Below are 15,514 nucleotides of genomic sequence, written 5' to 3'. Positions count from 1 at the left end.
TTAATTTTTTGAGGATCTCAGGTATACTGGTCATGGCAGATTTTTGTCTTTAGTTAGTATATGATAGTGTTGAACCTTTATGCTGCAAGACTAGGCAAAGAACTTAACCAAGGATATTATAGAAAGTAGTGGTACTTTCTTTACCATGAACTTTTGGATGTAAACCAGTGTTTTTCCAAGAATCAGGGCAGAATTGGTTTTATAAAGCCTATTCTTTAACTCCAGCTCACTGGTTTTGGAGGTAGTGGTGCATTCCACCATTCCCAGCGCATTATTCTATTCAGCTAAATAAGCTTCTAGCTGCATGGTGTGACTTCCAAGCACACTAAGGCTCCTTAGGGGGTGTACTGAATCTAATTCTAGAAACTTTTTTTTTCATTTATTGAAACTTTTATTTATGGAAGTTGAAATCCATATTTTCCCATGTTTAATCTCAGCTTCTCTGCCATCTTCTTAAATCATGTAATGTTTTTTCAAGATGTGAATGTTTGCAGCTAATTGGAAATTCATGAGTAATAGTAGCTAATATTTAAATATTTGTAACAAAAGTTAGGTTACTGATGATATTTCTCCTTTCCCCATCCAGCCACTGGTGCTGGGATTTAGTTATTTGATAATCTCTCACATGACTGCAGAGAAAAATACGAAAGCAAATCCCTGAAGTGTAAAAAACAAAACAACGAACTCCAACAATCCAGACAAACAACCCAAGCGCCCTCCCCCATATTTTTTTTTAATTGCATGCTGTTAAAGGTAGATTTGATTTCTGGATGCCTTTCTCCATACTTTCTGAAATAAAAATGGCTGGCAAAACTTTTATCTTGCTTGGAAACATTCCAAAAAGTGTATGAGATGCAAAAAATTCAGAGTACAAGGTAGATGTCAAGGACTTTATTTGAAATTGGTGTTGCTGAAATGATTTAAATTGGTGTTGTAATTTCAGAGCAGTAGAAAGAGAGCATACTGAAGAGTTTTGGGAACTGCCCAACCATAGGCTAACAGACCCAGTGGTTTTTCTGCTTCTATTTTCATCAGGAATATTGCACATAGTTCAAATGCATGCCAAGTGTTAAACAAATTTGTTTCAGGTCAAGGAGTTGCAATTACAGGTGCCAGGAAATTGGTACCATCTTAATGATAGGAACCTTAGGATTTCTAGAAAGCTTGTGATGGACAACTTTGCAAAATTACCCATTGTATAATAAGAATGAAATATCTTCCATTAGTGAAAGGTGACCATCAAAATTTAAGGTAAAAAAATCCCCAACAAGCTCCACCCAAAAACTTTTTAAAAATTTTGAACGTAATGGAATTGCCTTTTAAAAAGACAGTGTGCAGTGGGGAATGGGTACAGTAATTGCAGACACTTAGTCTTGTGTGCTGTTACTGTGGCACGCTGAGAACTTGGATTTTCCCACTGTGTCCTGGTGCTGAGGCAAGTCAGGAAAACTCAGGTAATTTGATCAACTCTTCAGCATTTTCCTTTCCCCAGAGCTTCATATTGTTGTGAGGCCAGGCTCGCATTCTCTATGCATATTGCTACCTTGGTGTTTAAAGGGACCTAATCACCTCTAGACTACAATTTACCAACACCTACTTGAAATGAATGGCACTTTTTCCTGAGGTAGTAAGTAACAGTAGGGTCTATTATAGGGATTTCCATAAACCTCCAGTCTTTGTGTAGCTAAGTATGGCCTTGGTTTTACTTTTAGACAAATAATTAAAATAGATTTGATGTCAAAGCCTGATTTCTCTTCCCTCCTTGTTCCATAGTTGGTTTTAAGTGCTGTGTTGCTGTCATCTCCCACTTGAATAGTAACAAACTGCAGTTAGAAGCAGAGGCCTAGGACTTCACTGCAGGATGGGGAAGACAAATAGTGTGAGGGAGGAGCATTCCAACCTAAGTGCATGTGGCAGAACACAAGGGGAAATGAGACTAACACACAGTTTCCAGGACTGAACCCTAGTTTCAAGGTTTTTTTCCTTGGAATGCCAGATGCTGGGTCTGTTGTGAGAGAGATGAAGTCCCAGCTCAGGTTGCCTTCCCAGGGCTAAGCCCCTTGTTATACATACTTGATGGTGAATGAAGGTGTTTGCAGCAGCTACCCCTTCTGTGTATGCGCAGTTCCACCAGGGCTGGGGGTCTTGTTTGGCCTTGCACTTGACAAGTGTGAAGTGAAGTGATTGTGGAAGTCAAAAAAAAAAGACTTCTAGAAGAACTGTTCATTGTACGCTTTCTCATATATCTTTCTCTTTTTTTTATTGCCTGTATTTTTAGAGACACTGTGTAAGAACTAATCTGTCTTTGAGAACAAATGGGAACAATTTTCCTTTAGAAGTAACCTTAAATAGTTTCCCCATAAATTCCAGTTCTCACAAATCAAACTTCATTTCCATCTGTTTTGCACAGGCAGTCTTGAGTACTTACTGATAACTGCTAAAAAGAGAAACATTAATCTAAACTGTAATTTTGTGTCTCCAGAAGCTTTTTAGTTGATCTTGAAATATAGAGAACTCCATGCTTTTAGCACAGAGGACAAGTAATTTTTAAGAACAACCAGGAATACATCTAGAGCCTGCAGGGAAAGGTGTATGTGCTGCAGTGGTCTAGTACTGGGCAGGGATGAAAGTTCTGAATTTCTTTTTCTACAGTTCCAGCATTTTGTGCTCCTTGAGGGGAGGAGTGTGTGAATATGGCAGCAGAATGCAAGCAATCATGCAGTTGGTGGGATACCACTAATTCTCTTTTTGGTGTGTGCCTCCTTACAAAGGAGATTTTTGCTTGTTTGTACTTTATAAGGTGTAGACTCTTAGAAAAGTGCAAGCTTTTGGTTTTGTGTTTGGTTTTTAAAAAGCATTAGACCTTTCCAGACTAACTTCTTAACCTACTAGTAGCAGTGTTCAGAGCTGTCTTTAAGTAGCAAGATAGGATTTACCTCACTCTTCCAGCCTCTGTGGCAGTACACTTCTGCGATGAGGGCCTGGTCTTGGATGGTGGTATGGTGTTTCACTTTCTCCCTGGGAAGTCGGCGGGATGTTACAGCCAAGTGACTTTGAAGGGCTTCTGTTAACAGAAAGACAGCACTGGGAGGAAGGGAACAAGGCATATTTATGAATGTTTCTGTTTAACCCAGATAACTAATGAGTCTCCTTTGAAGGTTTAAGTGATCATCTCCTAAGGTTTAATGTGGCTTCTCTACAGCAGATGCCAAACTAGTGTGAATTGAAACTGCAGCGCTGGTTTGACCCAAGGTTAATGCAGTGAACCACTACCTATTAATTTTGGATTTCTCTCTAGGGAGAACTGGAGAGACAATTGCTCCAGGCTAATCCCATCCTGGAGGCCTTTGGAAATGCCAAGACAGTAAAAAATGACAACTCCTCAAGATTTGTGAGTATTATTATGTCATGAGTATATTCAAAAAGTGCATCAAAAGTGTATTTTACACTTCCCAGAGTATTCTGATTTTGGGATATTGCTGTCAGGGATAGAATAACTGAGTGACTTCCTTTAAATTAATCTGGGAAGTTGATTTCATTCAGTGAATTATCCAGAAAAGATCTTTTAGGTCTCTAGAATGAAGAGACCAGACCCTGTGCCAGGATCATCTGTGCTGATTTTTATTGTAATCATTACAGTCAGTTTTATCTTGGAGAGCAAATACTGGTCCTTACTGTGCTTGCTTTGGAGAGCAATGGGCAGCATCTGAGAGGCAGGTGGGGGAGCTGGAGCTAAATAAAAATAGTTGAAGCTAACACTGAAAGAGGTGGAACTGTCAAGGTAGTGTGCAACATGTGAAATTGAAGGGACCCTGGTTGTGAGAAATCTAGGTTGAAACACTGAGTGTAAGTTGTAGGCTGTCACAATGACAGAAGTGCCTGGAAGTGCTTGGTGTCTTTTTTTGTTAAATTGCTGTTGTGATCAGCAGCCATTGCCTATTGGCTGACCTTATGCTTTGCCTAAAACCTGCCTGACCTGTTCCAAGTTTCCTTTCCTGGATTAAAAAGAGATGGTTTACTTCTGTTGTTTACTGCTGTTACCAGATAGAATGAATACTAATTTTAATGCTGTTGTCTTCCTCTTAGGGCAAATTTATCAGAATCAACTTTGATGTCAACGGCTACATTGTTGGAGCCAATATTGAGACCTGTATCCTTTCTGTAACCCCTTGAAAGGAGAAGTTCAAGGCTCTAGAGGTGACAGGAATGGTACCTAGCAGTCTCTTCACAACTGACTTAGGTTGAGAAAGCGGTTGGAAACGCTCTAAATTTCTGCTATCAAGATCATTGTCGTAGTCTTCTGTTTCCTCGTAATAGTGTTTTGTGACCTTTTGTGATCGTGGTGCAGATCTTTTCAGAATGAATGAATGAATTCTAATCCTGAGAGATGAAATGCAAGCATAAACTGCAGTAATATGAATAGGTGTGGAATTTCATAAGTCATTCTCACTTCTGTCCAAGACAAGTGGGGATTGATGGCCACTATTTTTTTGTTTCTTACCAGTTAAGTCTCTCTTACCATGGTCATCATTCACAGGCTGGCAGAACTGAGACCAGAAGCTTGGTGGGTTGTTGACTGATAATGATTGCTAAGTCAATACCCCTGTCAGTTGGCATGAGGAGAACATCAGGTAGTTTTTTTTCCTACCGTGGAATAGGAAGTGATTTGTATGTCCTGTCACATGCCTTGACTCTCTGAAGATCTGCTGGAGAAGTCACGTGCAATTCGCCAGGCCAAAGAGGAGAGAACCTTCCACATCTTCTACTACCTGCTCTCTGGGGCAGGGGAGCATTTGAAGAGTAAGTATGATTGTGTTGTGATGAGGGAGTCCCATAACTACAACAACAGGGGGTTCAGAACTAGGACCTGTAGACTAGGACCTGTTCTTCACAGCTCCTTCTCTCTGCCTTTTAGATATGGTCAGCTCTCCTCCACTTCCATCTGCCCTCCCCCTGCACTTCTCAGTTCCTGAAAACTTGCTTCTCTGGTTCCTTCCTGCACTTGTCTCCTTGCCAGCAATGACTCTACGCCCTTCCTTATCTAAATCACTGTCCCATGTTTAGTCTAGTCTTGCATGATGTAAACCATTCTGGTGCAGGAATGGTCCTGCTGTGATGTACTCGGCATGTAACTGAGGGGAGCAAATCTGCAAGCCTCTAAGCAGCTCTAGCAGTCTGGGATCCCAGCACACCTTGCTTTAATACCTCAGCCTGGTAATCTGGGTCTGTGTTGTGCAAGAGCTGCAAATTGCTCTGCAGGAATGACAAAGGGAGAGGACTTTCTCATAGCTGCTACTGTTTCAGAGTTAATATATTAACTTTTATCTGACTTGAAACAAGCGAGGTATCTGAAATTAAAGGCAATTATACTTTCAAGTTAATCCCTGCTTTTTGCAGATTTAGGGTGTAATGATGAGTGACACTGCTTTGGTGGTGTAGTCCAGAGGAAGGAATAGCAGGAAATAACACAGAAGAACTCTGTGTTTATCTAAAATACATTAAATATTCAACCTGAAGTAAAACTGGCCTTAACCCCAGATTCATCCAGGACCTGGTAGTGTATGCAAGTCAGAAATTTGGTTTTGGTGGTAGCTTGTTGTCTGTTTAAAAAAAAACCATAGCAACTTCTTTGTCAATTCTTTCTTAAGATGATCTGCTGCTGGAGCCTTACAACAAATACCGCTTCCTTTCCAATGGGCACGTTACGATCCCGGGTCAGCAAGACAAAGACATGTTTCAGGAGACCATGGAGGCAATGAAGATCATGGGCATCCCAGATGAAGAGCAGATAGGTATGAATATGCAAGGAATAAAAGAGGGAACAGGCCATGGCTCTTGAGCTGTTTTGTTCTGATGTTCTTTTTTTGTTTTGGTTGGATTTGTTAGCTTTTTGTTTAGGGTTTTTGTTGGTTTTGTTTTGCTTGTGTCCCCTGCCCCAAGTGTAACAAAATTGAGTGGCTTTGGAGTGACCCACCTCAGGATCTACCAGCACAGTTTCAGTTTATACAGTTAACTTTAGAAGTCAAGCAGCTAATAAAAACATGGTTCTCCTTGCTGTTTTTGTTCCCACTCTGAGGCTGGTATACTCAATTTATGAAAAACACATCCCAGATAAAAGAATCCCCTCATTCTCCTATGCAGTGCATGGCTTGTGTGCTCCCCCTATCCCTTAGCAGTGGCTCTAAAGTACCTGATCCAACTCCTGCTGGATTAGTCCTTTGAGAATGGGCTGGTCGTAGTGCCTTTCTTTCCAGCTTAACACTGAACTGCTGATCAGAAATTAATATTGTCTGATACTGGGAGCACAGTAGCATGACAGTGAAAATAGAATTGCACGCAGCCAGCACAAAGCGCAGTGATACGTATTCACCAGAGCTCTGTGCTCTCTCATTCATGATCTGCCTCACTGGTTGGGAATCAGTGTTCTGCAAAGTCTCACTTTCAAAATGTATGTGGTCTTCTAAAGTTAAGACTGTTACTCTCTTCACTGAAGCAAGCAAGCATCTGTTGTGCTTTGAGGTCACCACCTCCTCTGCTGCAGGCTGCAGCTCTTGTGTTTGTAGGGAATATGTACCTGTGCCATAAGTACTGCTCTTTACAATCCGGCCTACTATAAATCCATGCTGTGTATGCCAAAATCGGCATAAACAGGTAGAAGTTGGGGGACAAAAAAATCTTTGTTACGAGATCCACTTTCAAGTGACTGACAGTTTGCTTTGCTCAAGGCAACTGGACCCTACTATGCAATGAGCTTTGACTGATACATGATGAAAATTGAATTGAAGCTGTCTTCCCTGTCTTGGCATCTGATGGTGCTTTTTTGACATGCATCGTTTGAAGAGTATGAATATATCATTAGCAATGGGGTGGGGTGCTTCAGCATATAATTAGTAATAGTTACAGTACAGGCACTTTCGCCCACATCCTGCTGCCTTCTGTACATTATAATGTGTGTCTGTAAGGACTACACGTCTTGGGCAGGAAATTGAAAGTGTTTCAGGGTTAAAGAAACAAAATCTTTAGTTGGGGTGTACTCTTAACTGTCTCTTTCCTTTGTTCAACAACAACTGTTGAGGAAAATTGAGTATCAAATTCATTGAGTTTTGATTCTCAAGCAGAGAACAAGTGTTTTATTAAAAAATACAGATGTTGTAGGTGGCACTTTACCCTCAGTCCTGTCTCTAACTGTTTTATAGTGATGTTAAGAATGGGTAAATTTCTGGGCTGTTTAGTCTTGCATAGGAATGACAAGGCAAGTCCTTTGTCCTGAATGGGAGTTATTTAGAGGAGTAGCCAGTGGTGTTTTCTCCCAAATTTCAGAAGGATTTTTAGGATGCTGAGGTGGGTCTCTTAACCATGTCAGGAAAGGTAAGTGGGTCATATCAAGGCTTTTGGTGATGTCTGACACTAAGCTATTATTATTACTATTATTTTAAAAGGTCTGCTGAAGGTTATCTCAGGTGTTCTTCAACTTGGCAACATAGTCTTCAAGAAGGAGCGTAATACAGACCAAGCCTCTATGCCAGACAATACAGGTAACCAATCTCTTCTCCCACACCAAAGAAAAGTGCAGGAAAAAAGCCTACAGGAAGTTCTTGCAAGTGGGAGAGTGTATTACAGTATGTATGGAGTGCTGGAGTCCTGCTTTTCCATAAGGTGAATTATTTGTCAGAGGAGCTGCTGTGCTCTGTACAAATACACACTGTTGTGCCAGGCGTGTGTTTGCAGCCACCCATGGGCAGGAATGTGGCACTGTTCCTGTGTCAGGGCTAGGCAGGAAGTACACGTGATGAACAGATGAAAAAGATTACTCTACTGGAATATGTGGAGTGTGTGTTTTAAAGGAGCTACAGTAATTGCTCCTTCAAACCTATATTATCAGATTTTAAGGAATGTTCTTTGCTGCCTATGTAGGTAGTCTGGTAACTGTAAGAGTTAAGGTGGTGGATAGTTTTATGGTGGGTATAAAGCATGTGTACCTATTTTAATTGCACTGCCCATTGTTGAATGTGTAAACAGTGCCATTATTCATGTGATAGAAGACTATTTGTTGGAAGACTTAACTCAGACCTTCATTGTAGATGTACTGCAGAAGTGCAAAGGTTGCTACTTTATCTCTAAATGGGGTTTTTTGGCTGTTATTCTTAAAAATATGCTCTAAATGCCATTTTAGGGAGGAGAGTAAATCATTTGGGTTTTGGGTCTCAAATCTGAAATAGAGAGTTGCCTCAAAGACTGATCAGTAGATGAAGACAGAACAATTAGCTTAAGAAATCCATTATCTGATGTATTTTTAAATTGGTTACAGACAGTGACCTTTCTGAAGCTTCTGTATTATGACTTAGTAGTATGAGGCTATTGCTTCAAATGTACTCTAGTGGCTTCTGGAGAAACTCAATAAGCTGTAGTATTGGTTGCAAGAGGGGTTTTTTGGACTTTTTTTGGTTAGGAAGATACTTTGTCTCAGCAACCTGTTCTTCGTTTAATGTTGTCAGCTGTTTCCTGACTTTTCTAAAGACAGTTCCCAGAATGTTTTCCTTTTTTTCTTGCTTTCTACAAGAAAAACAGAATAATATGAATCTTTTTGTTTCCTCCTACCATCTTTAGCTGCTCAGAAGGTGGCTCACCTTTTGGGTATCAACGTGACGGATTTCACTAGAGGCATCCTGACTCCTCGCATCAAAGTTGGGCGAGATTATGTCCAGAAAGCTCAGACCAAAGAGCAGGTAGGCATTCTCAAAAAGTGAACAAGTACTTTGGTCTCTAATCTTACTGCTGCACAGCTAACGAATGTATCAGAGCTTTCTGTAGTGTTTACTAACCATCTTTATGATTGCAATGTATGGCAAGCACACCTGATGAATATTGTAGCATAATATATTGCTTCTAGCATAAAATATTGCTTGCTCGTGTAATGTATATTAAGATAGAATTCACCCTTGTCCCTTAGCACTTATCTGAGAAAAAAACCAGAGGGAACACAAGTCCCCTAATTTTGGTGACTGGCTGTCCTTGGGGACTTAGTAGTTTCAATGTGGTGTGCAAGGCTGACATTTTCAAGTTGGTGCAGTACAGGAAGCACTATTTTTGAGTAGGTCAGCTATTAAGATAGAAGAATTTGCAGCTCACCCTTGAAATTGATTGGAAATTTTGTAATGCTCTTGACTGGTCATGCTGTAAATGAAACCTGACCTAGGAGCTAGTGGCCTGCTTGAATGGAGCAAACCCCTGTGCTTACTCATTGCCTGACTTCTTTATGAACACAGCATTATCCTCTGAATAAAGAAACATGCCCCTGTAACATGGAAGGGATTGGTAAGAGATTGAAGTCTGGAAAAAGTCGCAGGTTGCCTTTCCATGCTGCCTTTCCCTTTTGATGTTTAATTTCTTACTACACATAGTATTTGTGTCAAACACAGGTAGGGTAGTCACAGGGAGGGATTGGGCTTCACAAATCCAAAGTTACAAAAATAATTTAAATCCATTTCTTTGGGCCTATGAAATACACCATGTCTTTGGAAGTGACTGGGCATAGTTTTTCTTTCTTTAATACCAGCTCTTGTTTTCTCCAGCAGGCAGGATCTTGAAATTTGGTTTTGACATACTAATATAGAGACAAATTCTTTGCTCTTGTATATGGAGTATCACTATGCCATCTACTTTTGATTGGGAATAAACTGAAATAAGCCTTGTTCAGTGAATTTCGTGGTGGAGAGAAAAATCTCAGACTACATTTGTGCTGCTAGATCCTGAAATAGTGTAAACTGTGCCTTTCTTTGGTTTGTCATGCAACTCCTGATGTTTATGTTTGCTGTTTAGGCTGATTTTGCCATTGAAGCACTGGCTAAAGCCACTTACGAGCGGATGTTCCGGTGGCTGGTTATGCGCATCAACAAGGCTTTGGATAAGACCAAGAGACAGGGTGCATCCTTCATTGGAATCCTTGACATTGCTGGCTTTGAGATTTTTGAGGTAAGGAGATGTCAGGTCCTTGCACTCAGCACAGTTTAAAGTGGAGCAAAGACCGCTGAAGGAGATAACTTTACAACCGGAAAATAACACACTCTTGGAAAGGATGTGAAGCCCACAAAAAGGGGGAATCAGCATCAAATCTCATGCAAGATAAGTGTAGAAGAGGAAGAACTGAAGGAAAGTTGAGGGAGAGAGGGGAAATGGGAGCTCCTTCTCTAGATGACAGTGAGCTGTTAGGCCAAACTGTTACAGGATTCTATGAAATAATTTTAGGATGTGGTTTGCATTATAGTCTGAAGCAGCCACAGACTGCCATCAGAAAAGAAGTATCCTCCCATTATCCCAGCCAAGCATCTCCTGTCAACCTGAGTTATGCTACGCTGGGTCTAGCTCATGAACTGCTGCAAAATGAATTGGACCAATTTATTCATGAAATAGAAAACTTGAAACACAGAAAAGTTGGGGTTTGGGGTTTTTTTTTATTGGTTGGGTTTTGTGAGGTATTTTTGTTTCCTTCCCCCTCTGATAGGTGTACCTTTGGCTTCATGGTTGCTGGATCTCATGGAAAGGAGAGGAACAGAAATAACATAGTTAAGAATTACTGAAATGTGCAGGAAGTAGAACAGGACCACTGTCTTTAGAAGCTGTGTTATGTTTTGTGTGGTCAAACGTAAAAATGCACTGTGGGTTATTAACCTTATCCTTACTGTTTGAAGAAATTGGGAAATTCTGAAGAAATTTCCCTCACTTTCACTGCTCTGATTTTATATAAGGATTAAAATGGGACTTTCCAGTCCACAGGCTTTTAGAAATTCCTCTTCAGGCTTCTGTTGCTGCTTCTTCCTATGAAGAGGACTTGCTTGCTCTCCATTTGTGAGAAAACTAGAGTCCTTTCTGTTCCCGGGTTAAGTAGCTGCTGTAATTCTGCTGCTGTTTACAGCTAAACATTCTTTTGCAAAGTCTGAGAACCAATGTGTATGAACTTCCCTAGGGATTGCAGCAATGTGCAGTGACACGTGACAGAACAGGCAGTTCATATCCAAAGGGGTTATTGACAGTGGACTGTCTGCCCCACTCTAGCTTAGATTCCTGAACTGCAGAGATGATCTTTTGTGCGAAGAGAACAGTGGTTGTGTCTTCACAGCAATTGCTCAAACATCTTTCTACCTTTTTCTTCATTAGCTGAACTCCTTTGAGCAGCTGTGTATTAACTACACAAATGAAAAGTTGCAGCAGCTCTTTAACCACACCATGTTCATTCTGGAGCAAGAGGAGTACCAGAGGGAGGGCATAGAGTGGAATTTCATTGACTTTGGCCTGGATCTGCAGCCCTGCATTGACCTCATAGAGAAGCCGGTAAGTTCATTGTTTTACTGTCGACCGGGAAATGGCTGCACTGATTTTGTCACTGAGGACATCACCTCTGCCTGTAGATTGGAAACCGGCCCTCTAGCTTTTGTAATCTTCTCCTGACACTCTAATGTGATTAGAAGCAGTAGCAAACAGTTTCTTCTTTGTCTGAAAGTGTGTCACCAATAAGGCTGTTAGTATCAGTTCTGTAGGAAACACTGCATGAAAATAGATCTAATCTATTTCCTCTCACTAAGTTGTCCTCACTTGTGTGGGTCTGCATGGTGCTAGATGTACGTGCAGCTTGCCATAAGTGATGTGAACTTCCTTGCTTAACTACAGATGTGATGAGAAGCTGTGAATCTCTGTTGCTTTCATTCTGCTCTAATGAAACCTGAGAATTTCCAAATTTCATAGTAGATATTCCAGTAGTAAGGACTAGTTTGTGAAACTTTCTGCTATGGCCTTTTGCATTTAGACACCTGAATATATATAGAGAACTGCATAATAATATTTCTTCTATTAAAAAATATTTTTTCCCAAAAAACGATCTAGACAAATGTCACAGAAGAGACTTTCCCATTAAAATGGTCAGGATTTAGATAAGGATATTGAAGAACTATTAACAATTTCCAGTACAATGGAAATAGTTTAACTGATACCACACAAGAGGTGAATGTGATGTGGATCAGGCTTAGGTATCCTTTCTTTTCTCCTCTAGCCATTTAAAGGTGCTAATTATTGTTGCAGTTGTGTAGTTAATAATGTTTTGATGTTTCCCTTCTTTAAGGCTGGGCCTCCTGGTATACTGGCCCTGCTGGATGAAGAGTGCTGGTTTCCAAAAGCAACAGACAAAAGCTTTGTGGAAAAAGTTGTTCAAGAACAAGGCACCCACCCCAAATTTCAGAAGCCAAAACAGCTGAAAGACAAAGCTGACTTCTGTATCATACATTATGCTGGCAAGGTAAAGAATTAATAACTAAAATGTGATGGTTGGAATACTTAATTCATAAGCACTGCTTCTTAGAAATGGCTACTTACCAAAACGGTTCCCTATGAGAAACCATCAGAAGATTTCATGGAAATGTTCCATTGCAGAGGACCTTACAGGGCCTAAGGAGATTTGCCTGCGAGTTATATCAACATTTATAGTTCAAGACATGTCAAACTGACAGCAATTTAAATTTGTTCTCTGTCACTTGGTGAGATTGGAGGTACTTTTCAGAAACTTGCATCAAGACTTCATCACCAGAAATGCTGATGCAGTTGGTTTTTTGTGTCACACTCTGGATGGTACAAACTAGCATTGCAAATCCATTCCCTTTCTGACAGAACAGAACATGCAGCTTTTTGTAAGGGTTGAGAATTTCTAGGCATGCTTACTTAGATGGCAAATCCAAGAGTGGTTAGGTAATCTGTTGTTGTGCAAACCTCAGTGATGCTTTTACTGTGCCAGATGTTGTTGGATCTTGTGCTGCAGAAAATCGCCCCCCAAGCTTCTTGATGTGTTTACCTTCTCCAGGTGGACTATAAGGCAGATGAATGGCTGATGAAGAACATGGATCCGCTGAATGATAACATTGCTACTCTTCTCCACCAGTCATCGGATAAGTTTGTGTCTGAGCTGTGGAAAGATGGTATGTAATTAAACTTCATTTCATTTGTTTGCTCTTTTTCTGTGTGAAAGAGCTTGAGCATCAGAAGTCTGTGATGAGCTGTTTTGCTTTTTTCCCCTGAAGACTAAGCCACCAAGATGAGCATTATCTGGAACATCCTTTGCTTAGATCATGGTATTTCATTAAAAGTTCACTGTCACTCAAGAGAAAGATTCACTTGCATCAACTTCTGTTAAGCTTGCTGCATATATAACAATTCTGTCTCAAAATGAAATGCTGGGATAAAATATCAATGCACCATTATGAGCCAGCAGCTTGCATAGCTGCAACACTCAAGATCTGAGGCGGAATCTGTTTTCAGTCCTGCAACTAAGTGTGCCCTTTCTGCGATGTTGTTCAGTATTTTACTCTATCTTCTCTGGGTTTATCTGCTTTTGAGTCTTACTGTCACTTTCTGTGGTAGGTTTTCTTTGACGTCTCTGTCTGTTGCAGAGATGCAGAAGGTTCAGAGAGCCTATTTCTATCAACACTTTCCTATTCTTCATCTAGAACCAGGTGACTGAGAAACCCAGCTGTCGTGTCATGTGTGTGATGCATCCTAGAGCCATGCAAGATATGCTTCCGTTAACTTCTTTGTCCCTTTGTCATACCTGCCTGTCTTTCTTGTTCATTTCCTCTGCTTTGTGCTAGTAGCTCCTCATGGACTTTAAAACAAAAGTAAAACTCACCTTGAAAGTGGATACAAGAATACAGACACATTCAGGTGCTAAAATTTTCTCTTGCACAACTTGGGTAGGAACAGGTAAAGCAAATCCCTGTCAAGTGTTTGAATGTAGAGCTAGTACAGCTGTATTTCTTGCAAGATAAGGAAGGAAAAATTCTGAGACTACATAGAAACTGAAATCCAGTTTAACATTGGTTTTAGTACTGGGATTTCACTTTAGCAGCTGATAATTTAAAAGAAAGTTTGGCAAAGGAACTCCCACTGGATGAAAAATGGCCATCAGCGAGTTATGCCTAACAAGGCCTTTGCTGTGTGAGACTACTTTTGGACTTGAAACGTCAACTGACCACAGCTTAGTAGTTTTCATTTAGTATTCTTAGCTGGATCTCCTGTTGCAAGTGACGGTCCTTTGTGCTATCTTGAAGTAGATTGCAGGGCTCAAGATTAAGAGGATTGGTACGGCCGCAGTCTGAGATGCACTTCTGTGGGTTTCCCTGTGATGTCATCGAGTAACATAACCTTCTTTTCTTTCTGATAAGACAACCTTGACCCTATTCCAACAGCTGCTCTAGAAGTGAACAGTTTTTAACTAATATTAGTTGTCAATGAAGAGTATTCATTCTTGTATATTCTTTTGTAGGGGTGTCTCTTAGCAGCTGTATTGTTTTTTTAATCAGAAGGCAGTTGAGCACAAGCTGGTGTATTTTCTGGTGGAGTGAAGATTGGGAGCCTGAGTGTAGGCATCAGCCAACCACTAAGGATGGTGCAGACTAGTTTGGAGCCCTTAGTGAAAGTGTATTGGAGGTGTGGAAAGTCATAGTGATACAGTTAGTTTTTGTTGGATGGGTGAATTTTTATCTCCATGTGGAAAAGCAATGGGAAAAAGTAAAACTTAGTTTCTTCTCACCCCTGCTCCCTATCAGATCTAGCTGACTTCTGTTGAGGAAAAAAAAATCTGTGGTGTCCATCCATCAAGGTGGTAACTTCATCAATGCTTGGATGTCACTGTTGCATAGTGGAGAAACTGTTGGGGGCAGGGAGCTCTGACTTTCTCCTAGTGCTGTTGTTCATGTCTGTGTCATAGAACGCTTGGACTCCAAAAGCAACTCAAGCAGTGGTATCTCGAGGCTTGGTTTCTGTAATGCCTTTTACTGTGTTTGTTCAGTTTACAAGTAGATATGACTTTTCTCATCATCGGTCGTGACAGTCCTGCTTGTAATGCAAGAGTGAAGCTGGGCTTTTTCTCTATCTGTGGCCCCTTCTGGATCAGAGTTAACTAATAGTTGACTCTGCTGGGCTACCAGCTAGAACTCTTGGTTTGTTGTTTTTCATTCTAAGCTAAGCAAGTAGAAGCATCTGAAACTCACTTCTAGATTGCTCTTCCAGTGCTGCCATCCAGGGCATCAGTAGAATGTGTTTGGGATTAAGTTTGACTCCATCACTCAAACTTCCTGTAGTGAGCTGATGCTTTCTTTTCCTTCCTGCTCCTATCCCTGCACAAATTTTGTACAGGAGTCGACATCTGTGTAGAGATGAAGCAAAAAGGATCCTGCAGCTCCTCTCATTTATCCTGTTCTACCCAGATGTTCTCTGTATGTTCCAATGCTTCCTTTGTTCGTGGGAAAATTTTAATGCTCTTTCCTGTGCTTTCTCTAGTGGACCGTATTGTTGGGCTGGATCAGGTAGCTGGTATGTCAGATACAGCATTGCCAGGGGCCTTTAAAACCAGGAAGGGAATGTTCCGGACAGTGGGACAGCTCTACAAAGAACAGCTGGCTAAACTGATGGCTACCTTGAGGAACACCAACCCCAACTTCGTCCGTTGCATTATCCCCAACCATGAGAAAAAGGT

The 15,514-nt window shown here is 40.8% G+C and overlaps 1 protein-coding gene across 1 annotated transcript in view; it reads left to right on the top strand.

Moving 5' to 3' along the window:
• Window positions 1-15,514, top strand: part of MYH9 (myosin heavy chain 9) — a 69,713-nt gene that overhangs the window by 33,869 nt on the left and 20,330 nt on the right. Inside the window, exons 6-16 of the mRNA XM_032105417.1 lie at window positions 3,299-3,391; window positions 4,087-4,150; window positions 4,702-4,800; window positions 5,649-5,792; window positions 7,440-7,535; window positions 8,608-8,726; window positions 9,820-9,972; window positions 11,155-11,328; window positions 12,113-12,286; window positions 12,845-12,959; window positions 15,319-15,512. Of these exons, the coding sequence (XP_031961308.1) occupies window positions 3,299-3,391; window positions 4,087-4,150; window positions 4,702-4,800; window positions 5,649-5,792; window positions 7,440-7,535; window positions 8,608-8,726; window positions 9,820-9,972; window positions 11,155-11,328; window positions 12,113-12,286; window positions 12,845-12,959; window positions 15,319-15,512 (1,425 nt within the window). The remainder of the gene's footprint in view (window positions 1-3,298; window positions 3,392-4,086; window positions 4,151-4,701; window positions 4,801-5,648; window positions 5,793-7,439; window positions 7,536-8,607; window positions 8,727-9,819; window positions 9,973-11,154; window positions 11,329-12,112; window positions 12,287-12,844; window positions 12,960-15,318; window positions 15,513-15,514) is intronic.

This window comes from Corvus moneduloides, chromosome 4 (assembly GCF_009650955.1).
Source record: "Corvus moneduloides isolate bCorMon1 chromosome 4, bCorMon1.pri, whole genome shotgun sequence".
Classification (NCBI taxonomy): Eukaryota; Metazoa; Chordata; class Aves; order Passeriformes; family Corvidae; genus Corvus; species Corvus moneduloides.
The sequence above is the reverse complement of the archived record's forward strand: the minus strand, read 5'-3'. Positions and strand labels throughout refer to the sequence as shown.